The sequence below is a fragment of the Cnephaeus nilssonii genome (assembly GCF_951640355.1).
Source record: "Cnephaeus nilssonii genome assembly, chromosome: 16".
Taxonomy (NCBI): Eukaryota; Metazoa; Chordata; class Mammalia; order Chiroptera; family Vespertilionidae; genus Cnephaeus; species Cnephaeus nilssonii.
The window spans coordinates 18,481,959-18,509,084 of NC_137087.1; the positions used below are offsets into that span (position 1 = coordinate 18,481,959).

At 39.5% G+C, this 27,126-nt stretch overlaps 1 protein-coding gene across 2 annotated transcripts in view; it reads left to right on the forward strand.

Moving 5' to 3' along the window:
• The window catches only part of P4HA1 (prolyl 4-hydroxylase subunit alpha 1), a 73,787-nt gene that overhangs the window by 37,242 nt on the left and 9,419 nt on the right, over positions 1 to 27,126 (forward strand). The window contains exons 7-11 of one of the 2 annotated variants that reach the window (XM_079793294.1): positions 73 to 269; positions 3,253 to 3,429; positions 5,489 to 5,559; positions 20,503 to 20,602; positions 26,819 to 26,872. In XM_079793294.1, the coding sequence (XP_079649420.1) occupies positions 73 to 269; positions 3,253 to 3,429; positions 5,489 to 5,559; positions 20,503 to 20,602; positions 26,819 to 26,872 (599 nt within the window). Of the gene's footprint in view, positions 1 to 72; positions 270 to 3,252; positions 3,430 to 5,488; positions 5,560 to 6,570; positions 6,642 to 20,502; positions 20,603 to 26,818; positions 26,873 to 27,126 lie in introns of both variants that reach the window. The other variant, XM_079793293.1, reaches the window with a different exon arrangement.

Below are 27,126 nucleotides of genomic sequence, written 5' to 3' on the forward strand. Positions count from 1 at the left end.
TTTATATTACTGCATTCTGATGTTTGCACAACAATAAGCTTCTTCATGGATGTGCTCTTTCTCTTCTAATAGATCCTGAACATCAGAGAGCTAATGGTAACTTAAAATATTTTGAGTATATAATGGCTAAAGAAAAAGATGCCAATAAATCTGCTTCAGATGACCAATCTGATCAGAAAACCACGCTGAAGAAAAAAGGGGTTGCTGTGGATTACCTGCCAGAGAGACAGAAGTACGAAATGCTGTGCCGTGGGGAGGGTATCAAAATGGTAAAGTGGAAAAGCCAATTGTGTGTGTGTGAATATGTGTGTGTGTGTGTATGTGTTTGTACATAGTTCTAGAGAGAATCAAGTTCTTTTATATTTAAGTCTATGTGATAAAAATCAGAATTACTGCATGAAGTATTATAGTATGCCACATCACCTTATTGTGAGGCTCACACTTAAAATGCTCCAAGTGTTAATAAAATAGCTTTAAAATAAAGCCTGTGAATCATACACCATTCCCTGCTATTTTGGTTATATTACCCTTTTCATAGATTAAAAGGTGAAGGATCAGATAATACAAGGGAAGTGATAAAGTTTTTTTCTTATATCTTTTTAAAAAATTGGTTTTAGAGAGGAAGGAAGGGGAAGAGAGAGAAAGAGAGAGAAATATTGATGTTAGAGAGATACATTGATTGGTTGCCTCCTAGAGTATGTGCCCTGACTGGGGATTGAACCCACAGCCTTCTGGTGCATGGACAACACTCCAACCAACGGAGCCACACCAGCCAGGGCTGCTTATGTCTTAATACAAAAGAGATTTCCGCAGTCTTAAGTAGAAATACTATACCTTCCTAATAATATACCTATCCTCTGAAACAATGGATTCATCTATACAATAATCTCTTGTGGTTTTGCTCCTACTTAACCTTGACAGGATTGTTTAGTGAAACGTTTGTCTATTTCAGAAATATTAAAAATGCAGAAAGACTTTTAAGAGATTTTGGCTTTAACTTTTCTTTAAAATAATAAAATATGTCTATAAATATCCCTTTGTTTATTGTGTACTTATATTTATGCATTTGTAATTTAGAGTACCGTACTTTAGGACGGTGCTAGATAATAGGCCAAAAACAAAAGCATTCAAGTCTGGGAAACATAGGTTTTTGTTCAGCCTCAGTACTTTTCAGAGCCCTTTTATATTAATGTGCATTCTGGATGTGGTATACATTGCTTCCCAACATTAACTGGTAATGGGCTCCTCTTTTAAGGTACTAGTGTTCAGTTGAAGGTTGGCATAAGTGGGAGGAAGTGAAATAGTAAGTTTTAAAAGTAAGTATTTTTAAGTGTAAACATTTGAATACGTAGTGTTTAACTTTTTCTCTACTACTGATAAACTCAGGTGGGGCTTTATGTTTGGTATTGTTGACTTCTTGATATTTGATGATTTACTGTTGACAGCATCACCTCTAATAGCAAAACATCGATCATATTTTTGTTGACATTTTTGGGTGTTTTAAGTTGATGAAGTTCTGGAAGAGCAAGACTACTTTTTCTTTGGGAGCTAATAGTAAAGACAAGGATAATAACACTTTGCTAGCCTCATGAAACATTTTTAAAAATTTTACATCTAAATATTTTAGTATATTTTGAAGATAAGGACTTTTAAAAAAATAACCACAATACCATTATCACACCTAAAAGAATTCACAGTGGTTCCATTATATCATCAAAATCTAGTTAAGTATTCAAATTTCAAATAGTACATGTTTGTTTGTTTTTTATTTTTTAATCCTCAATATTTTCCATTGATTTTTAGAGAGTAGAAGAGAGAGGAAAAGACAGAAAGAAACATCAATATGAAAGAGACACATTGATTGGTTGCCTCTTGCACGAGCCTGGGCCAGGGAGGAGCTTGCAACCGAGGTACGTGCCCTTGACCAGAATCAAACCTGGGACCCTTCAGTCTGTAGGCCGACGCCCTATCCACTGAGCCAAAAAGGCTAGACAGCACATGTTTTTTATTGCTCTTAATAACTCTTAAAGAAGAGAGCAAAATAGATCTATAAGTATAAAACATTAGTCTGCTAATTTGTCAGTTTGTTGATGTGACACACACATGCCAAACCTGCCCAAGATCAAAGGAGCATTCTTTTTCTCAGAATAAGTTCATATCATTATTAGGTAAAACATTTATTTGATATGAAACTTTGGATTTTATTCTAGGTAAATAAAGTACATGGAGAATAAACATGAATCATTGTTTTAGTATGTTAACTAATAATTAAAAAAAACACTAATATTATTCCTACTTCGTATATGACATACTTGTTTAATCAAGAGAACAATCAGCAATGCATTAACTTAATTATTAATACTACATAGGTGATTGAAAGAAACTTTTATTTGCTTTGTTGACCACTCTATTTTAAATACCCACTAATAAAAGCACCTGATTTCTTAATTTAATAACTTATTTTCTCTTGTTTAGAGCTACCCATTTTTATCTTGGCTTAAAAAAAAAACCCAACCTTTAAAAAAATTTTTTTTTGGCCATAAGCATTTAACAGAGGTTTTGTTTGTTTGTTTGTTTGTTTGTTTTAACAAAAGTTGGTTAGGTTTTTTGTTTTTGTTTTGTTTTCCTTTTAGAAACTTTTTCAGAGTGTTGCCCAGTTACTTTGTGAAGTTTAGAACAATGCTGATAATTTATTTCATATTTCCATAAACATTTATTTCATATTTATAGCACCTGAACTTTATTTTGATGAGAGGAGGATAAAAAGAAAAACCCTACCTTTTTTCTTACTTAAGGTCTACCATCTCTCTCCCAGAAAATAATCAATAAATTTTTTTAAATCCTGAAGGTCCTGTCCTAGCTTGTTTGACTCAGTGGATAGAGTGTTGGCCTCAGGCTGAAGGGTCCTGGGTTTGATTCCAGCCAAGGGCACATGCCTAGGTTGCAGGCTCAATCCCCCGTAGTGGGTGTGCAGGAAGCAGCCGATCGATGATTCTCTCTCATCATTCATGTTTCTATCTCTCTCTCCCTCTCCCTTCCTCTCTCAAATCAATAAAAATGTATATTAAAAAAAAAAAATCCTGAAGTCCTGTTTGATGCAAAGTATTTGTAGAGAACTGTTTTTTTTGGTCTTCTTCCACAGATAACTTTGTGTGTACATGAGCATGATTACTGTTTCTTATCTGTATAGGAACAAGCATTAAAAATATTATTACTCTAATATATTTATCATCTTTTTAACTTTATGTTTAGACTCCTCGGAGACAGAAAAAACTCTTTTGCCGCTACCATGATGGAAACCGGAATCCTAAATTTATTCTGGCTCCAGCCAAACAGGAGGATGAGTGGGACAAGCCTCGTATTATTCGCTTCCATGATATTATTTCTGATGCAGAAATTGAAATTGTCAAAGATCTAGCAAAACCAAGGGTAAATAACTTTTTTCCCCTCTTAATTTACATAATTGTGTACCAGTTTTTCCTTTGCAAGATTACAGAAAAGATAATTGATATGGCAATAACCCCACAGATAGTTTTAGATATTGTCGCCACATCATAATGGAGTTGTTTACTAAGCTGTATTTATACCAGTTTTTCCTTAGTTTGTTATCAACACAAATAATATATCTTGCAAATTGTTTTTTTTAAAATTAAATTTATTGGGGTGACATTGTATAATAATATGGAAATAGATTTTAAACTCTTAATTATGAAAATTATAGATGAGATTTTTATTTCACACTTAACAAATTTGTTTTAGCATCCTCCTGAAAAAGTCTTCTATGTACTTTGGAGCCCTTTAGTCTCAGAGACTAATCAAAAATCAACTTTTTCATTCTTCTATTATTTTTATCTGAAAGAATATTTAAAGTATTTTATTCCCTTTTATGCACATTATTACTGGAAATATATAGTTAGGCACAAGCATCAGGCTAATTTGAAATAATAACATCATAGTTTTCTGACTTCAACCTACATCATTTATTTTAATAAGAAAAACAATTTAATGTAAATGCAATCCTATAAACTTAGTGTTTAGTGCAGAAATTCTTCTTTTGTGAGAATATGAGAAAGACTACCCTTTAAGCTCTTGCCTTTTTTTTTTTTTTTTTTTTTACCATCAGCTTGTTTTTAAAACATGTTTAGTCTTCATTGTAAAGTACAAACTGCCATTACTTTCATAAAGAGATTGTTTAATACACACTAGGTGTATTTTTGCTCTTTTATTACACAGGAGTTATCAAATTTCTTCTTTATAGGTCCAGATAGTAAGTACTTTTTAGGCTTTGCAGGCCATACAGTCTGTCAAAACCACTCAACTCTGCTGTTGTAGTGCAAAGGCAGCCATTGAATATAATGAGTGTGGCTATATTCCAATAAAACTTTATTTCCAAAAGCAGGTGGCAGGCTGAATTTGGCCCATGGCATCATTTGCTGATCCTAGTTATATTGTAAAGATTGAATTATCTGGATAGTTGTACTGCAAAATGACCTTAAAGTTAGAATTGTTAAGTTTTACTGCTTTTCCAAATTGCTACTTTTTGTTTTTTTTACCAAAGATTACATTTTAAATGGAAAAGGCAGTCTAATAAATATGGTTGCTTTACAAGTGAATCCTTAAAAATTTCTACTTATAATTACATAATATTCTGTCATTCTCTTGTAGTCCAAGATTTCTATTGTAGTCCATAATTTGCAGTCAATGAGCCCAATAAACTAAAGTATCTTGGTAGAATATTTATAAAGAGTTCATTTCATCCTGGAGATTGTCCTATGTCTCTAGGTATGGAGGCCAAAGTCTTCCAAAGGGATACCTCAGTGGTTTTATTTTTAATCTGTCAACAGATTCAGGGGCAGTAAAAATTTTATATTATTTTTGATAACCTCAGAATCATCCTCCTTTTTAAAAAAGTTTAAAATCATTGTCTCGACTGTCATTTTTTAAAATGATTTTTACATTATGAGTTCTTTTCATTTGCATTGTGCTCAGTCCAAGATTATTTCACGGTATAAGTGAATATATGAGCAGATATATTGAAGGAAGAAAAGATGGACCTTGAAATAAACTTTGAACATTAACCTTTGTGAAATAGTATCACTAAAAAAAAAATTAAAATCAGAAGTTTGGAATGGATCATTAATTGCAAATAACCATTCTTATAACTATAAATTAGACTTCAAATTTTAGAAATTTCTCTTTTTCTCACTGTTACATCCTCTAACCATTGAGAGAAATTTAATTTTTAATCTCTTTTCTTCAAGTACCCTCTATTTATGCAAAACAAAACATTTTAAAAATAATCTAAAAAATATATAAAAACCTGAAAAAACACATGGGCTTTCAAAGCTCAACACAAGGTGATTGGAAGTCTCTGGAGCTATTTTCTCTTTTCAGCCTCCATTATAAAAATCCGAGAATTCTGACTGGTTGGGTAAATGTGATTCATTTTTGTTTTGTAATGCAAGTATTTTGATGGTTGGCTTCACAGCTGAGGCGAGCCACCATTTCAAATCCAATAACAGGAGACTTGGAGACGGTACATTACAGAATTAGCAAAAGGTAAGAGATGTGTATGCTGCATATTTTGATCTCTAATGAGTGTTTTGTACATCCTACAGGAATTATTCATTTCAAGGAAGTAGGTCATTTTCAGTCTCCAGCTCCAGTCACCGCCTGTTTTACATACACATGGATAAACTGCTTTGTGTTTCACAGGTCTTTCCCATTAACTAGAAGTTCTGTTTTTAATTTTTAATTGGTCTGTTATTTTTAGGGAATTAATAGGCTTTGCATCTCTGTTCTGGTCAGGAATTAAATGTCCAAGAAATGGCTTGATACTTGTTTTCTTTTTCCCTTTTCTTGCCAAGGGGGAGAAAAAGCAAAAGCAGCGGTCTTTGTTTATGCAGCTCTCTTAACATTCATAAATGCTGCTGTGAACTCACATCAGCCTTCATGGTGATTGTATTGGCATTTGTTCATATGTCTTGTAAAATAACATTGTCAATATGGAGTAATCTGTATTTCTCCTGTTGGAGTTTTTATTTTAAAAAACTTGCTGACTTAAAAGTTGGCGATGGAAAGAACAGAGTTATTTTTCTGCTCTCTGTTCCAACTGCTATTACTTGTGAATTTAGTTGCCTTTTATTTTGCCAGAGAGACTTAACAACAGTTTTGTCTTGGTGAGAGTTTAAAAAAATGAATTTAAAGAGACTATTAATTATTCTTTTGTCATAATATTTAAAGAACATTAAACTTCTAAATTTGAGAAAGTTCCTGTGAAACCCAGTGCTATATAAGTCATTTACATACAGCTTCAAATGATTTTTTTTTAAAAAAAGTGAAAGGACAATAAATATACAACAAAAATTTGTCAACTCGTTTCTCTTGATTCGGAAGTGGCTTTTCTATTTGCCACCTTTCTAAATGTTTTTGCTGATTTGAAACCATTACCTACCATCCAGACCAATCTGAACCCTTCCAATCACCTGTGGCTGGGCAAAACAAAATCAAACAAAAGTCCAAAATTGCCTGCTACGTGAGTAAGTGCTTGTCCTTTCTCTTTTTTTGTAGCTGAGCCGAGCTACAGTACATGACCCTGAGACTGGAAAATTGACCACAGCACAGTACAGAGTATCTAAGAGGTAAGGGAGTAATGGAGAGAACTTGAGTCATACTTGGACCATTTCTTTATTGAAAATCTAATTTTCATAAAACTCATGATATGGTTCCAGAGACCTAGGCTGTTAGGCATAGGTGTTGGATGACAACCACACCTGACTGTTCATGATGGACTAATAAACATGGTCATGGGCAATTAATAGAGATTTATTAAATTTCAAAATCCTTCCCTGGTCGGTGTGACTCAGTTGGTTGAAGCATTGAAAGGTTGCGGGTTCAATTCCCCATCAGGGCACATACCCAGGTTGCAGTTCAGTTCCAGTCCTGGTGTGTAAGGGAAGCAACCGATTGATGTTTCTCTATTTCCCTCCCTCCCTCCTTTCCTCCTTCCGTCCCTCCCTTTCTTTCTTTTTCCCTTCCCTTCCCTTCCCCCCCTCTCTCTAAAATAAATCCTCCTATCTAATAAAAGAGTAGTATGCAAATTAACCATCAATCTGCTATACCAACAAGCCACGCCCACAAGCCAATCAGGAGCAAGTATGCACATTAACCCAACCAAATGGCTGCGGCATGGAGAGAGCAGGAGGGAGGCTTGGGATTCCCCAGCGATGGAGGAAGCCAAGCTTTCCGAACACCCTGGCTGGCCCAGGCCTCCGCTTAAGGCTACAAAGTTTCAATGATAGAAGATAAATAAATCCTAACAGAAATGGCTGCCGCCACAGAGTGAGCAGAAGGCTTGGCTCTGCTCCAGGCTACAAAGTTTCAATTGTAGAAGATAAATAAATCCCAGATACCAGGGCCTCCGCTTGGGTTGCCGGGGGGCGTGGCCGGCCTGCAAACCACCACAGGCCCCTCGCCCAGGCCACCCCATGCCCCAAGGGAACCCCCACACTGATCCGGGACACCCTTCAGGGCAAACCTGTTGGCCCCCACTCATGCACCAGGCCTCTATCCTATATAATAAAAGAGTAATATGCAGATTGACCATCACTCCAACACACAAGATGGCTGCCCCATATGGTCAAAGATCCTGCCCCCATGTGGACACAAGATGGCCACCACAAGATGGCCAGCAGGGGAGGGCAGTTGGGAGGGACCAGGCCTGCAAGGGAGGGCAGTTGTGGGCAATCAGGCCAGCAGGGGAGGGTAGTTGGGAGGGACCAGGCCTGCAAGGGAGGGCATTTGGGGGCGATCAAGCCTGCAGGGGAGAAATGGGCAGTCGGACATCCCTCCAGGGGTCAGATTGGAGAGGGTGCAGGCTGGGATGAGGGACACTCCCCCCCCCCCCCATTGCATGAATTTCGTGCACCAGGCCTCTAGTAATAATAATAAAAAACACCCTGCTGTGACTCCCCAAACCCTGCCAGCTAAGTGAAGTTGTATTCTCATATTGAAGGGGGTTCCCAAAGACTCTTCATAGAACAAGGCCTAACTTAGTCTATATATTAAAGCACGGGTTTAAAAATCTCTGGGTAACCTGGCTGTAGGTATTAAAGTAAATGTCTTTAAAGATTATAAACAAATCCATTGGTTTTAAATTCTTTCACTTTAACAATGTTTAAAGAGAATCTACCAAAGTCTAGATCACTGAAATAATTTTTAATAAGAGATAACTGTAATTTATGTATTTAAGGTAAAAGTAGCTCACAGAATAAGTTATATTATTCCAATAGAACTCTTTTTCCATCTACTTAATTATGTTAATAAGGTTTCTTAGATATCATAAAAATGAAAATCCTATATAATAAAAATGTAATATGCAAATGGTCATTACCTGGTGAAGCTTAACGATCGACCATGTAATGACTGGATCACGGATCAGCAGGCGGGTGGGGCAGTGAGTGGAGAGCTACTGGAGTGTGGCAGAGAGCTACTAGCAAGCTACTGGCGCACGGATTCATGTGCAGGGCTACTAGTAGAAATATAATTGAGCTGAATTCAGTCTCATTCTAGCAATAAGTAGTATTTATCCACAGGTACAAACCTAATTGACAATAACAAAATAAGCCCAATCCATCTCAATAGGAACATTTTAATATATTTTTACTTTTTATATTTGATAATGATTGTTTAATCATGTTATTTAGATTAACTGTATTACTAATAATTATAAATCATTCCAGAAGACATTTTTAACACTTAGACCTTTGTTATAGATTTATACTTTATCAATTTGCATAGATATTTTTGTAGAGAAGTATCCTATGTAATAAAAGTATAGTATGCAAATTGACCAAATGGTAGAACGACCGGTCGGTGGGGGGTAGGGCTGGCGAGCAGGCGGTGCCAGGCCAGCCAAGGCATGTGCCAGTGGACAGAGGGAGGGGATGGTGATAGGGGGGAGGTGGTGGCAGCCAACTGCTGTGGAGGGGTGATGGGGAGGTGGGGCCGGCTGCTCACTGGCTGGTGCTGTCCCCTGATTGGCCCATCTGATCGCCTCCCACAGAGGGAGGCCAGACTGCAGTTTAAACTCTCTCCAGGAGCAGGCCTAAGCTGTTAGTCGGACATCCCCTGAGGACTCCTGGACTGTGAGAGGGCACAGGCTGGGCTGAAGGACTGCCCCCCCCCCCCAGCCCGGAGTGCACGAATTTTCGTACACTGGGCCTCTAGTAATATGATAAAAAACAACTTTTAGGCATAGAAATATATCACTCTAGGACAGGGCTTCTCAACCTCAGTACTATGGGTATTTTGGGTCAGATAATTCTTTGTCATTGGGAGCTGTCCTGAGCTTTGTAGGATGCTGAACAGCATCTCTGGCTTCTACCCACTCGATGCCAGTAACACCCTTCACCCCAGTTGTGACAATCAACAATGTCTCCAGACGTTGCCAAATGTCCCCTGGTAGGCAAATCACCACCACCATCCCCCAGGACTCCACTTCTCCACCCTGTTGAGAACCACAGTTCTAGGATAAGAATGGAATTAAAATGAAAGTTCAAGGGAAAAAATGGTGTAAAATTGTTAAGTTTTAAAAATCACTTTATTCATGTATTTTTTTAATATGTATATATATTTTTAAAATATTGATTTGAGAGAGGAAGGGGGAGAGAGAGAGAGAGAGAGAGAGAGAGAGAGAGAGAGAGAGAGAAGCATCAATGATGAGAGAGAATCATTGATTGGCTGCCTCCTGCGTGCCCGTTTCTGGGGATTGAGCCCACAACACAGGCACATGCCCTTGACCAGAATTGAACCCGGGACCCTTCAGTCTGCAGGCCAATGCTTTTATCCACTGAGACAAACTGGCTAGGGCTATTCATGTATTTTTTTTTAAAGTGGATGTCGGAGGGCATAAATCATTATGGTAGAGTCCATTGCATATATTAAAAAGTCATCATTTTTCAGAAATTACCACTATTTTCATCCTTTGAAACTATTATGTTAAAAAATATTAGTCGTCAACTAGAAAATTGTACAAAAGAGTACATAGATTTAAAAAACTATTTTAGGAGGTACTCAAATGAAAAAGATTTGAATATTACTGCTGTTAAGTCATAGCAAAAGTACTAGGAAGGCTGGAGGGATTGTGTTGATGTTTCCTTATTCTTTTGGGGCAGAGCTTTATGTTCTTGATATATTAACTTTCATCATCCCCACAAACATATCCTGGTTTCTTGACTGTCTACCCTATACTACTGCCTTCCCCCTTACCCCAGTTAGAAGACATAATTAAATTTTCTATAATATTATTTTGATTCAGGAGCACTAATAGATGATAGGATTTGCAGAAACTAATTTGTATTATGTGTCATGTCTAAAAATATTAACCTCATCTATTTTCAAAAATAGTAACTTAAGCCATTACATATTTTATCAGAGATTATTGCATGGTTTTTAGGCATTTTTACTCTCATAAAGCTTATAAATATCCAAATTCTCCAGATTTGGATGCTTTTAGGAAGCATATGAAACAAAATTTAATGAACTTAGTGTTTTGGAAGTCATTTTTCATACATACAGTGCACCTTTTGAAGAAATATCCAGTCCACAGAGTCACTGGACTCTTATCAACAAGTCAGTATAAATTATTCTTGGAAAGGTGACCTACAAACATTTTTTCATTGAGAACTAAATATTTCTAAACATTTTGAACTTATTTTTTAAATATTCTAATTTTATAGCTCTGAGAAGCAATTTTATTAAGTTTCTGAGAAAGGCACAACCATACTTTATATTATATACTAGAGGCCTGGTGCACGGATTCGTGCACTGGTGGGGTCTCTCAGCCTGGCCTGCAGGGATCAGGCTGAAACCGCCTCTCTGACATCCCCCAAGGGGTCCCGGATTGCGAGAGGGTGGTTTTCAGGTGACGTACTCCGAAATCGGGCTCCCTCCTCTCTGGTTCCGGTGCATCACCCAAGAACCGCAGCTGCCAAGTCACTGCAGCTTGGCAGCTCCTGTGTTGAGCATCTGCCCTCTGGTGGTCATTGCACATCATAGCTACCAGTTGGACAGTCATTTAGGCTTTTATATATATAGATAGCAGCAGAAAATACTTAGTGAGTAGCATTAGAAGACTGGATAACACCAGAATAAATTCATCCAGTCTTGGCATAGTATACAAAGTATGTGTGTGTTTCTGTTTAAAACATCCTAGTTAAAAGGGAATTCCATAGCACAGTGATTTTATCTTTACTCTTGGGAAAATACTTTTAAAAATAAAATATATGGCCAGCCAGTGTGGCTCAGTGGTTGAGCGTTGGCCCATGAACCAGGAAGTCATGGTTCAATTTCGGGTCAGGGCACATGCCCAGGTTGCAGGTTCGATTTCCCATAGCTGGTGGTGTACAGGAGGCAGCCAGTCAATGATTCTCTGTTCTCATTGATGTTTCTATCTCTCTCTCCACCCTCCCTCTCTCTGAAGTAAATAAAAACGTTTAAAAAATAAAATATATGTTGAGAGGGTCTTACCTGTTAAAGAGGATTTTACTCCATAAAATGTCCAATACAATTCACATTTTAACAAAGAAAAAGATTTTACTATTTTGGGGATTTAATAGCTATGTCGAGATATTTTCTAACCATCACTGTAAGTCAGAATTTTGAAGATTCCTACAAGCAGAATAAGTGAGTGTTTTATGTTTCCTTCATAAATTAAACCTCTGAAAAGGCATCTAAATGCAAAGTAAAAGAATTTATGTGTATTGATGTTAATTAATCTCTCTTGTACTGGGAACATCTGTATTTTGAAAGGTTCAGAAGGGAATTTCAAATATCCATATTTTGAGAAATTTCCAAGTGATTACATCATCTTCTGTGGAAGTAAAAACATGTTCCAGTATAGTAGCAAATAGATTTTTTTGAGGGGAAAAGTATGTGTGGAAATCCATTACTGTTTAAAAACCATAAAGTTTTTATTTACTTTATTGACCATGAACTTTTAGCACACCATCTCTGTCTTTGCCAATATTTTAAAAAAACCTTAAATATTTACTAAAGCTATTTAATGGAGGAGCTAATAATTTTGGCTAAATCAGAGGAATGGAATTTTAGTATTTTGAAAGGTAAGCATTCAGTTATGTGTACCAAAAAGACAGTTGAACTATGAGCTCATAAAATCCAGTTAAAGTAATATAAATGAGATATGCAAATAATCTATTCTGTGTGGTAGAAAAAGCTTATTTGTTTCTGTTGGGTTATTCTTGGAAGTGGTCTTTTTTTTTACACTGGAGTACAGATTTTCTACAATAAGATATTTTATTGTGCTTGAAATTTAATTTATCCATGTTAATAAGGAACAAATACAGTATAAAAGCATATTAATATTTTTACAATATAGAGACAGATAAATAGCTTTGATTGGTTTCAGTTTTTTAAAAATTGAAATAACTTTTAACAACAGCATTAGCCTCTATTGGGTTGATCAGTGCTTCTCAGATAACAGAACTGGACAGATCTATAGTATTGCTGTGTAATTGACCACTAAGGTGAAAGGGACGAGTCTGGATGGTTAGCCTTTCGTTGTTAACTCAAGCACTTAGAGACAAAAACTTGGCAAGTTTTGTCCTCTGTAACTGGTACTTTGGGCCCTGAGTGATCTTTTGGGAGAAAAATCACATGGTGTGCTATACACCCGAAACGAATCCTATATAATCCTACCTTATAATAGACAAATATGCAAATTGACCGCACCTTCGCTACACCCAAGCCACGCCCACCAACCAATCAGGACGAGTATGCAAATTACCCCCAACAAATATGGCGGCTAATTTGCATATCAAGACAGCGTAGAAAGAAGCCAAGAGATGCTGAAGGGAGCAAAGCTGTGGAGAAGCAAGCAAGCCGGGGGGGAGGAGAAGGGCGGAGCGGAGGCGGGGCCGGGGGAGAAGGAAGGAGAACGGGGCGGGCTGGCGGGCGGGCTGGCGGAGAAGGCGGGCCGGGGGACAAGGGCGGAGCGGAGGCGGGGCCGGGGGAGAATGAAGGAGAGTGGGGCGGGCTGGCTGGCGGGCGGGCTGGCAGAGAAGGCAGGCCGGGGACAAGGGAGGAGCGGAGGCGGGGCCGGGGGAGAATGAAGGAGAGTGGGGCGGGCTGGCGGGCGGGCTGGCAGAGAAGGCAGGCCGGGGACAAGGGAGGAGCGGAGGCGGGGCAGGCTGGCGGAGAAAGCGGGCCGGGAGACAAGGGAGGAGCGGAGGCGGGGCGGGGTAGAGTGCAGCAGGAAACCCTATTGCAGGATTTTTCCTGCAACGGGAACGCTAGTCCTATATAATAAAGAGATAATATGCAAACTGACCCTCACGCCCTTGCATAAGATGGCCGCCACAAGATGGCCAGCAGGGGAGGGTAGTTGTGGGTGATCATGCCAGCAGGGGAGGGCAGTTGTGGGGGACCAGGCCAGCAGGGGAGGGCAGTTAGGGACAACCAGACTGGCAGGGGAGGGCAGTTGGGGGGACCAGGCCTGCAGGGGAGGGCAATTAGGAGTGACCGGGCCTGCAGGGGAGGGCAGTTGGAGGTTACTGGGCCAGCAGGGGAGGGCAGTGGGGGTGATCGAGTCGGCAGGGGAGGGCAGTTGGGGGCAATTGGGCCTGCAGGGGAGCAGTTAGGTGTCGATCAGGCTGGGAGGGGAGTGATTAGGGGGTGATCAGGCTGGCTGGCAGGCGAGCGGTTGTGAGCCAGCAGTCCCCGGATTGTGAGAAGGATGTCCGACTGCCGGTTTAGGTCCATTTGGGCCTAAACTGGCAGTCGGACATCCCATGAGGGGTCCCAGATTGGAGAGGATGCAGGCTGGCCTGAGGGACATCCCCCCACCCAGTGCACGAATTTTGTGTATCGGGCCTCTAGTACAAAATAATGAATGCAAACTGCAATTGAATGAATGAATGAATAGAAAGGTTTAAAAAAATCACACAGTGGCCCTAGCCAATCTGGCTCAGTGGATAGAGTGTTGGTCTGAGAATCAAAGGGTCCCGGGTTTGATTCCTGTCAAGGGCATGTACAGTAGGTCCTCGGGTTACATTGGAGATCCTTTCCTGTGGCGCAACGTAACACGATTTTCGCCGTAAGTCGGAATCCACCTACATAAGCACCTACGTCACTCACATGGAGCACATACACAGCAGTAATGAAGTGAAACAGTAAAAAAAATTAAAAGAAAGATAACAATTCCTGACCTTTACTTGTGGTAAATAAATAAAAAGCAAAGCACATATGTACATATGTCGAAATGACAGAACTTTTTTAAAAATAAATAAATGGGAGATGGCGACATAACCATGAAATGATGTACCTCGAGTCCGACATAACCCGAGGACTGCCTGTACCTTGGTTGCAGGCTCCCCCCAGCCCAGACCCTGGTTGGGGTGCATGTAGGAGGCAACTAATCGATGTGTTTCTCTCATATCGATATTTCTCTCTGTATTTCCCTTTCTCTTCCATTCTCTCTGAAAATCAATGGAAAAATATCCTCGGGTGAAGATTTTTAAAAAATCACATAGTGGTTTTGTTAGCTGATTGTAAAATGTTCATTTTCATATCTGTTGACTTAGAAGAAGAAGGTAGTGATAGTATTCAAATTATATCACTCATATTTTGGAGGTTTTTGTAACAGTCTTTAAAACCTCCAAAATGGTATTGTCTGTCTGTTTATGTGAGCATGCCTTCCTTACTAATGTATTAGAAATATAGTCATGCAGTGTGAGAATATTGCTCCTTACTCAAAGAAAGCATTCCAGTGATACTTGAAAATATCTACACTAATAAAAGAGTAAGATGCAAATTGACTGTACCTTCATGATGCCCACCAGCTAATCAGGAGTGAGTATGCAAATTAACCAAACAAAGATGGCAGGTTAATTTGCATACATAGGCGTCAAGTGGCCGGGGGTGTGGCGGGATGCTTTGCATTTCCTGGGTGGCTAATGATATTTAGCTCTTACATTTATGTCTTTAAATCCTTCTTAGTTAATTATTTTTCATATGGTGAGAGTTATAGGTCTAACTTCTTTCTTTTGAATGTGCTTATCCAGTGTCCCAGAACCATTTGTTGACTATAACAAGCATTTCTTGCTTTTGCAAAATGTAAAGTAAAAGTCTGAAATAGTAGTTGCTAGAATGGCAAAGGGAAGGCATTCTTCCGGGTAGCAGGAGACTTCAGACTGAAGAATGAGAAAGCATTGTCAAGGAAAAGATGAACATAACAGGGAGTAACTGCTGAAATAGGCCGATGGGGTGAGAAAGGGTTGATAAAAGCATAGAGGATCCAGCCTCTGTGAGGCTGAAGAACATTGCTTTCATCAAAGTACAATAGAAAGTGTAAGAATAGCTGCTTAAATATTGCTGGTAGGATGTTGAAAATATCTGAAGTAGAAAGCAGGTTCTCTGTGCGTATTAGGTTCCAGTATGGAATAGGAAATGTCTTATCAAGATGTATTTAGCCCTAGCTGGTTTGGCTCAGTGGATAGAGTGTCAGCCTGCAGACTGAAGGGTCTCAGGTTTTATTCCAGTCAGTGTGCCCAGGTTGTAGGCTCCATCCCCAGTAAGGGTCTTGCAAGAGGCAGCCAGTCAATGATTCTCTCTCATCATTGACGTTTCTATGTCTCTCTACCTCTCCCTTCCTCTCTGAAATCAATAAAAAAATATTTAGTTTGACACTATATTAGACCACTTGCCAATCTTTTGTTGCAGTTATCTATAAAAGTTATGTCAGTAGTTGGTTGCTTATAAAGTTAAAAATATCAAATTATTGATAGGCAGAAAACATAGGTACTTTATCCTACTATATTAGTTCTACATACTTCCATACTACATTAGAAATTTGGTCAGATTTTGGGAGAAATAAGTTCTTAGTATATTTATCAACTACATCCTTCATAACAATAAAATTCTTGGATCCTTCCTATTTCTGCTACACTGAGACATTCTACTCATCCAGACCCAATAAATTTGCAAGAGATCACCAGATAAATAATTATGCTAAAATAGAATAAGTCTTAGATTAGTTCTAAGAAGTCTTTAGGATTCATTAATTTATTCAGCAAATATTTATTGAGCATTTTCTGTGTGCCAGGCACTGTAATAGGTTCTGCAGATAAAGTGATGAGCAAAACCAGGCAGCATTTACATGTATTGGGAACTAGTAGTTAAATGAAGACATCTTACCTTAATCAAATAACAAATTAATGTACAATTACTGTGATAAATGCTACAAAGGGAGGATATATAGTACTATAAGAACATATAGGGGCAGCTGCCTGCTCTGCTGTCAGGTGCATGAAGGTAGCCTCTTCCCGAAGAGCTGCCGGCTGCAGGCAGTTGCCAGCTCCTGATTAATGGAGGCGGTGAGAAGCTCAAGATTATTCTAGGGCTACAAAGGGCACCGTTCTCCATCCTCCCTACCACTAGGGAGAGGCCCATAGTAGCATTCAGCAGGTGCCCACCAAAGTCACCGTGAGCTGTGAAGTATCAAAGTTATAAAGAATTTTATTTCATTTCATCAAAGAAAATGTTAAGAGTATATGCAGGCAAAGACACTTCTGGGAAAGAAGTGGTGTGCCTACAAGACCTCAACCTTTTGAGGAAATAGGCTGAAGAGGATTCCCACTGGGTGGGGGTGCTCTGATCCCTGCAGCTTATGGGAATGGGGTGGATGACCTGTCATCGATGATCTGGGCTGTGGTAGATAACGTGTGCTGGCAGATGTCCCTAGACCGAAAGACCATGGTTCTGAAATAACACAGGGCTGCAGGTGGAGGGCAGCATTCACAGCTGGGTGAGTGGAAGCAGCGTTCTCTGGAGATGTAGTTGTAGTAGTTAGGAAAGGCAGAGGGGTTGGAGTGAAGGTGTGTAGCTATTCGGAGTGCATAGAGGCATAGAAACATTGGGTGTTCTACAGAGGAAGCTATTCTTGAGCTTTGTTGACAGATACTTTGGTACCAAGATTGGGCCTAAAGTGGAGAATGAAAGTTACTGAAAGATGCAAACAGCATTGGGTGCTCAAGTCAGCAACATCCTGTTTCTGACACAGTACTTACTCTAGGATGCGACTTTCAGACCTCTTCACTCATGGCACACACAGACTAATTACTAAAATTCTGTGGCACAACAGCAAATACGTTTTTTGTTGATCTGACCAAAAAGGTATAATTTTGACTCATTCACACTGGATGGCTGTTGTGTTGGCAGGTGTCCTTTTTAAAATTTACTTTTCATTTGACAGTCTAAGGGAAGAGAGGTCAGTGGCCCTGACTAGTCAGGTATTGCATGTTTAAAAATTCAGTTGAAAATCGCTGCTCTTAGAGGCTAGTGCTGCTGAGGAAGTGGACATGCATGTAGGCAGTAAGACATGGCAATGTGGTGTTAATAGGTGATAAAAAGATGATAGCCTCAAAAAATCCTTCAGCAAACAGTACTTTCCCTTCTCAACCTAGAAAAGGATTTCTAAGGAAGAAAAATTGTTTCTCATAGTTGGTCCTGGAGTCTAGTTTTATTTTAATGGTACAAGTAACTTACTTTAAAAACACATATACACACACATATATATATATGCAAAATGTGTGTGCTCAAACCCCTTCCATAAGTACCTGAGTGAAAAAAAAACTCAGTTCAGTGAAATGAAAACTTACCTTAATGTCTGTAACATGTAAAAATGTTTGAAACCGCAATACTAACCCTTATTGAGGGCAAAGTATAGTCAATAGAAGAAATTACTGAAATGCATATCATATGTGTAATGTTATAGGTTATGTGCCACAATAGCTAGTTTTGAGAAGTTATTTAGAAGTCTTGCTATTTTATTTATTTATTTTTCTGTTTAGCCATTTCATACAGAAGGAGGACACAAACAGATCCTCCCCTTCAGATCACGGAAATGTTAATCTATCCCATAAGCATAGCCACTAGTATCTATTAGGAGAAAACGTGGCAGTCAAATGGGAAAGGAAGTCTTGCTATTTTAAAAACTGTAAATGTTACAAAGGTATATTTTTAACAATTACCACTCTTTAATTGTGAGGAAAAATTTAGAAGACTACAACAGCTGCATTTTACAGTATTTCCCTACATATACAAAAACAAAGATATTTGCTTGTGCTCTAAAAGAGGGCAAAATTAGAGAACTCATTTCTTTCTTTTTTTTTTTTTTTAAAAATATTTTATTGCTTTTTTACAGAGAGGAAGGGAGAGGGACAGAGAGTTAGAAACATCGATGAGAGAGAGACATCAATCAGCTGCCTCCTGCACACCCCCTAATGGGGATGTGCCCGCAACCAAGGTCCATGCCCTTGACCGGAATTGAACCCGGGACCCCTCAGTCCGCAGGCCGACGCTCTATCCACTGAGCCAAACCGGTTTCGGCTCATTTCTTTCTTGAACAATTGAGTATCTGTTACTTAAAGAGAAAATTGCTAATCATTGTGGCACTCATAGCAAACAATTGCCTTACCAATGAAAAGGGTACATGAATGTGGTTCTTATCCTGTCAATTATTATTATATATTTTATAGTGGTCTTTCTGACAACTTCATACCACAGTTACTATTTTAAAAATGATTTTACTGAATGAAGTCAGTCCATGAAAAAGAATCCTAATATATTTTCCTCTGAAATGGATGTGAGAAATGTAAGTTTTATAGCACTCTCATGTCATATCATTTTCATGTTATGATTAGTAGTAACTACTTCCTCCTTCCTCTTCCTCAAAAAAAAAATTAGGAAGCTTTGACAGAGCTTGGCATGGGGAAGAGTCAAGAAGAGATGACAAGAGTGATAATTCAAAAGCTTCACTTTGCAAAGTGAAAAAGACTATTCTGGGCAGAGAGCAGAGCATGTGCCACTAGCCTTAGGGCTAGAGGAAGCATGTTTTTGAAGTGTTGCTGGGCACAACATTGGGGGGCGGGGGGGGGGCGGGGAGGCAGGATGTAGTGGTAGAGTCTGTAAGGGAGACAGGGAGGGAGCAGCCAGAGACTGAAGGGATACTGGGAGAAGGAGTGAACGAGGAGAGTTTTAAGAAGGAGGGACATTGTAATATGTTACTGGAAGAGCAAATACAACGAGAATTGGAAAATCTAGCAGAGTTATGGGTGATATTAGTAAGAAAATTTTTGATGGAATAGATTGAGAAATGAGGAGTCTCTGAAAAAGTTGACTTGAAGAGGGAGGAGAAAGAGGTTGGCAGCTGGAAGGAGATGAAGAGTTAAGGGGAAAACTTTTAAATATTTATTTAATGGGAGAGACTTTAGCTCAGTTAAAAGCTGTGGGAAGAATTATAGAAAAGGGAAGTTAATTATACAATAGAGAAAGGACTAATCAGTGACTTACGGCTCCTAAAATGCAGGAGACAGAATCTAAGGCAGAGGATTCGCCTTAGATAACGGAGAGAAATCTCTTGGAGCTGTAATGAAGGAACTAGAACGAACTAAAAGGAACAGGTAGATGCAAATGTAGGTAGATGATATGGTTCTGTTTTCTTGGTGAGGTGGGAGATATGCTATCTTTTGAGTGAAGGGAGAGGCTGAGGTGGGTTGGGGTTCAGAGTATAGGAGGGAGTGAGAGTAAGGGCCCTTTGAAGTCGGTGCTCATTATTTCTAGTGGAACATACCCACCCTGTTTCATGACTTTCTTCGGTAGGGTTCCATGACACAGGTGTAAGTGTGGAGAAAAGAAATTCATTCATGACTGAGTTTTTGCCAGACAGTTGAATTTCAGCTTTTAGAAAGAATATGTTGAGCCCTGGCTGGTGTTGCTCAGTGGTTGGAGTGTCGGCCATGAACCGAAGGGTCTCGGGTTTGATTCCCGGTTAAGGGCACATAACCTGGGTTGCAGGTTCAAGGCCCGCCCTAATCTGGGCATATGCAGGAGGCAACCAGTTGGTGTGTGTCTTTCACATTGATGTTTTTTTCTCTCTCTCGCCTTCCCTTCCTCTCTCCCTTCCACTTTCTCTCTAAAAAAAAAGTCAATGGAAAAAATATCCTTGGGTAAGGATTAACCAAATATTTTTTTTTTTATTTATGCAAATAATATGAAATTTTTTTCTTATAAGATATTAGCATTGTATAAATCAGGCCTCAAACCCTATGACCTCCACTGCAGTCAGTTCCCATACCTTATCTAGAAGGAACAGTTGTTTTAAGTTTGGTATGGATTTTTCCAGAATTTACCAAAAGAAAAAAATTCTCAATGTAAATAGCACTCTATAGCCTTCTTAAATTAATCCACTTATTTTCATAGAAACCATAATGAGGTTAATTTTCCTTTCCAGCTTCTAACTGTAAAATATAACATGTTTTTGTAAAAAATGCAACATTCATTAGTAAAAATCATATTAAACAAGCAAATCAACAAATGCCTACAGATAAGGACTTACTGTCCCATATATTACAGCTTCTTAAATGACAGCTAATAGTCTTCATGTATTGAAACATTATCAATAAGACTATTTCTTCTTGTTCTTAGTGCCTGGCTCTCTGGCTATGAAAACCCTGTGGTGTCTCGAATTAATATGAGAATACAAGATCTAACAGGACTAGATGTTTCCACAGCAGAGGAATTACAGGTGGGTAATCACATTATCCCTGAATTACATGCTATCACACTATCCTTAAATTAACTTTACACTTTTTCAAAAGATGCTTCAGATGAGATTTCCTGATATTGCACAGGCAGTACTCAATTTAATCACAAATAGTGATTTTAATAATCAGTGGGAAAATTATATGATTGTTCTGTTAAAATTTATCAAAACATTAAAAACTCTTGCCCTAGCTGGTTTGGCTTAGTGGATAGAGCACCAGCCTACGGACTGAAGGGTCTCAGGTTTGATTCCAGTCAAGGGCACAAGCCCGGGTTGTGGGCTGGATCCCCAGTAGGGGCTGCACAGGAGGCAGCCCATTAATGATTCTCTCTCATCATTAATGTTTCTATCTATCTCTCTCCCTCTCCTCTCCTCTCTAAAATCAATAAAAAATATTAAAAAAACATTAAAAATTCTTACTGTTGAGTATAAATTTATAGGGAAATGAGAAAAATGTAACACTAATATTTATTAAGCACACTACAATGTGTGTACTTTTCATTCCTAGGCCTGTCAGGTAACCGGGCAGTTCTTTTTTTTTTTTTTTTTTTAATTTTCTTTTCTATTGAGACATAATTTTTGTACCATAAGATTTACACTGGTTTTGTTAACGGAAAGAGGACCTGGCCTTTGTGCAACCACCAATACTGTCTAGTTCCAGAATATTTTCATTTCCCCAGAAAGAAACCTCATATACTTTAAGTACCTCTGCAAGGCATACCTTGCAGATATTATGGGTTTGGTTCCAGATCACAGCAATAAAGCAAATATCACAATAAAGTAACCTCACACCAATTTTTTGTCTCCTAGTGCATATTAAAGTTATGTTTACACTATACATAGTCTATTAGGTGTACAGTAGCATAATATCTACAAAGCAATGTACATTCCTTAATTTAAAAATACTGTATTGCTAAAAATGCTAACCTATTTGAGTTTTCAGCAGTATTTTTGCTGCTTATTGGAAGAACTTGCCTCAGTGTTTAAAATGATTGTTAACTGATCATGGTGATAGTGGCAATTTCTTAAGACAACAGTGAAGTTTGCCACATTGATGGACTCTTCCTTTCATGAATGATTTCTCTGTAGCAAGCACTGTTGTTTGATAGCATTATAACCCTAGTAGAACTTCTTTCAAAATTAGAGTCAATCTCTCAGATCCTGCCTCTGCTTTATCAGTTAAATATACGTAATATTCTAAATCCTTTGTTGTCATCTCAACATTCTTTGCTCATCCATAAAAAGCAACACCTGAAATTGCAGTATCTCATTATCATGAGATTGCAGCAATTTAGTCACATCTTCCGGCTTCACTTCTAATTCTAGTTCTTGTGCTATGTCCACCACATCTTCAGGGACTTCCACTGAAGTCTTGAGCCCCACAAAGTCATCCATGAGCATTGAAATCAGCTTCTTCCAAACTGCTGTTAATGTTGTTATTTTTACCTCTTCTCATGAATCGCAAATGTATTTTTTTCACAGTATACACACACACACATCCTATATTTATTTATCCTACATATATTTTCTTATACTTTTTTCTTTTTAATAATTTTTTAAAAATTTATTGATCGATTGATTTTTAGGGAAAGAGAGGGAGAGAGAGAAACATCAGTTTGTTGCTTCACCCATTCATACATTCATTGGTTGCTTCTTTTATGTGCCCTGACCAGGGATTGAACCTGTAACCTTAGTATATTGGGATGATACTCCAACCAATTAAGCGACCCAGCCAGAGCAATAATTTTTTATTTTTTAATTAAAGTTGATGTACAATATTATATTACCTTCAGGTGTACAACCCAGTGATTAGAAGTGATCACCCTGATAAATCTAGTACCCATCTGACACCATAAATAGTTATTACAATATTATTGGCTATGTTCCCTATGTTGTACTTTACATCCCCATGACTATTCTGTAATTACCAGTGTGTATTCTTAATCCCTTCACCTTTTTTACCCATCCTGCTAATCCCTCTCCCATCTGGCAACTATTAAAATGTTCTTTGTATCTATGAGTCTGTTTCTATTCCACTTGTTCATTTATCTTCTTTTTTAGCTTCCACATTTAAGTGAAATCATATGGTATTTGTCTTCATTCTTAGCACAATACCCTCTAGGTTTGTTGCAGATGGCAAGATTTTATTATTTTATACTAGAGGCCCAGTGCGTGAAATTTGTGCACGGGGGTGTGTGTCCCTCAGCCCACCCTGCACCCTCTCCAATCTGGGGAGCCAGCTTGTGTGTTGGAGTGATGGTCAATTTGCATATTACTCTTTTATTAGATAGGATATTTATAGATTTCACAGAGGAGAGTAGAGGGAGAAAGAGAGAGGAAACATCAATGACAAGAGAGCATCATTGATTGACTGCTTCCTGCATACACCACACTGGGGATCAAGCCCACAACCCGGGCATGTGCCCTGACTGGGAATTGAACTGTGACCTCCTGATTCATAGGTCAATGCTCAACCACTGAGCCATGCTGACTGGGCCTATGTCCTTTTTAATGCTTACTATCTCTTTGTTTATTTTCACCTAGATCATCCATTCTTCCCTTAAGGTCCTTGAGCATCCTTATAGCCATTGTTTTGAACTCTGCATCTGGTATCTTGGTTACTTCCATTTCATTTAATTCTTTTTCTGGAGATTTCTCTTGTTCTTTCATGTGGGGCATGTTTCTTTGTCTCCCCATTTTGTCTGCTTTTTATTGGTTTGTCTCTGTGTATTAGGTATATCTGCTATGACTCCCAAACTTGTTATGGTGGTTTTATGTTGTAGGTGTCTTATGGGGCTCAGAGGCACAATCTTGTAGATCACTTGAACTGAGTGCTCCAGGAATATCTCTTGTGTGGATTGTGTGCACCCTCCTGTTGTAGTTGAGTCTTAAATGCTGCTGGTTTGGTTTTGGGTGGGGTTAACCCTCAGGCTGGCTGTCCATAAGGAAAGATCTCAATCACAGTGTATGCAGCCACTGTGCAGGGGCTGCCCCTGAGGTGGAGTTGTTCCCAGCAGGGTCTGGTGCCTAGCAGGACCCCTCTTAGGGTGTGCCACTTGTGCGGCTAGTTGGGTGAGCTCTGGTGTGGTTAAAGCCCACTATTGGTTGTGTTGGTTCTGGGTCCACTTGGGTGGGGTTCTGGTACAGGTTGATGTCAGATGCTGCCTGGGATACCTGTCTGGAGCTACCATGCAATTTGCTGTTTGTGGCTGCCTCTTCTGGGCCTGAGTGTGCGTGGGAGAGGCCAAGCTGTGAATGAGGGTTGGCTTTGTCCAGCTCTGAGCTGGAGGCAGATCAATAAAAGGTCCAAGGCACCCTAAGGTCCACATCTACCTGTTGGCCACTCCACCACCCCCTGAGGTTGCCTGGTCTTCCTTGAGAGCCTTCTGAAGAAAGACTAGGGTGGGCCCAGGCTGACTGCTACCCACAGACCCTTCCAATAGGCATGAGCTCCATGGGGCAGAGTGACTGGGGTCGGGAGGACAGGGCTAGTGGGTCTCCTGTTGGAGCCATAGTACTGGCTCAACTTAGGGGGTTGGGGGTAAAAATGGCACCTTGCGCCATAGCCACACAACCCAGGACCTGCCTGAGTCCTGGACAAGAGCCTCCCAGAGAGACACACTCTGAAGGTCCCAGCCCTGAGCAGCACTCTGATCCCCCTGTGGGACTGAGCTAAGCAGGGCAGGGCCACTGGGAGTCGTAAGGAAAACATCAGGTAGGTGGGCACCAGCTGAGTGTGGGAGTGGGGGAAGAATGGCCCCCGTTCCAAAGCTACACAGCTCAATGACTGAGTCTCCGCCAATCGCTTCTCCAGAAAAAGAGTGCACCAAAGGTCCGCTGGTGCAGCCAGCAGATCTTTCTGCAGGTCTAGAGCTCAGCAGGGTGGTGCCAGTAGTTGGAGGACTGGACTAGTGCACTCCCCAGCTGGTGCTGTAAGAATAGGAGTGCTTGACCCTGGGGCGATGGCGCCTGAGGGCGATGTGGGATAGGGACTCAGCACAGGGACCTCAGGGCCATGCCACCCAGATCTTCTCTTTTTGACTCCCCTATGCCCTGAGTCACCTTCCCTCTACCAGAGCCCCAGGTGTCCGAGAACAAGTTCCTGTGCATTGGCCCTTTAAGAGAGCACCTGGTTTCTAGCGGACTCCTTCTTCCAGGATGACAGAGTCCCAGCTGCTTTTCACAGCCAGGTGCTATGTGGGCTCCTCTTCCTGGCTCTGGGGTCTCGGTTAGGGAACCTGGCATTGGGTGAGGCCCATGCTCCTCACGGAGGACTTTTGCAGCCAAGATATCCCTTCAGATTCTCAGCTGCCACCTGTGGGTGCAGGGGCTAGCCCTTTTCGTGTCTGAGCCCTCCTACCGGTCTCTCTGTGGCTTCTTCTGTAAATCCTTTGTTATAATACTTCTGTGTAGCTGGCTATTTAGGTTGATTGCTCTATAATTTAGCTGTAAATCTGGTTTGGCACTGGGAGGAGGTGAGTGTAGCTTCCACCTACTCCATGGCCATCTTTAAAATATGTATAGAGTTTTTGAACAGCAAAAGTAGAAGCATTTCCTGTAGCTATTTCTTCTAAATCTCCATTTAAGTTTGATTTGAATTTCACTTAAAGCATTATTGCTTTCCATTTCTGTTGTACTTTATCTTTGTTGGGTTTTCCCTGGGAGATAAGGAGGCAACATAATTGCATGATTTGCTGTCTGCATGTTATTCATCCAGTATGTTATTCAGTATGTTATACCGCATAATAGATGTGCAGTGATAATCACGGATAGACTTTGAAAGAAGGGATGTGATTGGTCATTGATCATGATGTGCAGTTGTTATTTACATAGGAACCTGGGGACTGAAGACCTTGCAGTGACATTTGTACTTTATACATTACTCACAATGTACTTGGTAACTGAAATTTCAACTGTGTGTTGGGGTCTGGTGTTAATGGTTAGCTAACAATGTTATCTGAGATTTGTGCATTTTGGAATTGGGCAAAGCAGGACTGCCTATATTTAAATTTGCTCAATTAAGTTGTCAATTATTCCTAGAAACTCTTTGATATGTCTTTTTCTTTCCCTGTTTAACCTTCACAGGCTCTTTTAGGCTACTTGATGTATTTCTACTTAATAGGCTGATCCAGCTCAAGGTGTTTATAACATAAGAAGTTAACTATGCAGAGTAATAGTAATTTATATAGGACTTGGACTTTGCTATGGGCAACACTCTTGTAATTATTTTCTCATTTCACTTCATCATCATTACTCTTTTTTTTTTTTTTGTTAATCCTCACCTGAGGATATTTTTCCACTGAGAGTGGAAGAGAGGGATAGATAGAAACATTGATGTGAGAGAAACACATCAATTGGTTGCCTCCTGCATGCACCAGGGCCCCTGCTGAGGAGGAGCCCGCAACCAAGGTGCGTGCCTTTGACTGGAATCAAACCCGGGACTCTTTCATCTGCAGGCCCACGCTCTAGCCACTCTGCCAAACCGGCTAGGATTGATCAGCATTACTCTTTACATTTTCTTTTTATTTTTGTCAGCATTTTATCATATTGGGATGGAAGGAGGGAGTAAAGGAAGGTGTCATATTTCTCATTTTATAAGTGAGGTTTTATCCAAAGTTATAACTGAGAAAGCTGGAACTTGAACTTAGACCAAATGTTTTTCTTAACTTTCTTTTGCTGCTTCACACTAGGACATTGTCCTAACCACCTGAAGTTGTTGGAGCCATCCAGCAGGAATAGTTAAGTTGGTGTTAACTTCTTCCCTTCTTTACAGGGAAAAATATGAGGGAAGGGGGACTTTATTAGAAAATATTGGGAGTTGGTCAGCATTTTGGGCTTTAGAAAACAAGTCTTTATTTAAATTCCAAAGGAAAGTGTTTAGTGAAAATTAATCATAGGAACCTCATAATTCTAGTTCTAGAAAATTTTAATTCTAATTCAAAATTTAGTTTGTTATATATTAAAGAAAAATATGTCCCCCAAACATTTGCTAAAGCATATTAAGGTTCTACAATAGCATATAGTAGCTATCCATAGTTTTTCATCTTTGGTTCCTTAGGAGCTCTAATTGATTTCCAATGCTTTGCTTCTCATTTCTCTTGAAGTACCTAACCACGATATAGGAGGCCAAAATGGGGCCGGTAGGTTTTTTGAATAGTCATCTTGGTAGTTCATTCATGGTTTGTTTCTCTCCTTCAGGTAGCAAATTATGGAGTGGGAGGACAGTATGAACCCCATTTTGATTTTGCACGGGTAAGTAAAAACAATAGGGAATGTAGTTCCACTGAAGCTTAGGTATGACATGTTAGCTGCCTAGCCCAAGTGCCAGCAGGACATGAGTGGATAAAAAGCTGTGGTACATGTACACCATGGAATACTACTCGGCCGTACAAAAGAAGGAAATCTTACTCTGAGACAGCATGGATGGACCTGGAGAGCATTATGCTGAATGAAATAAGGCAGTCAGAGAAAGACAAGTAATGTATGATTTCACTCATATGTGGAAT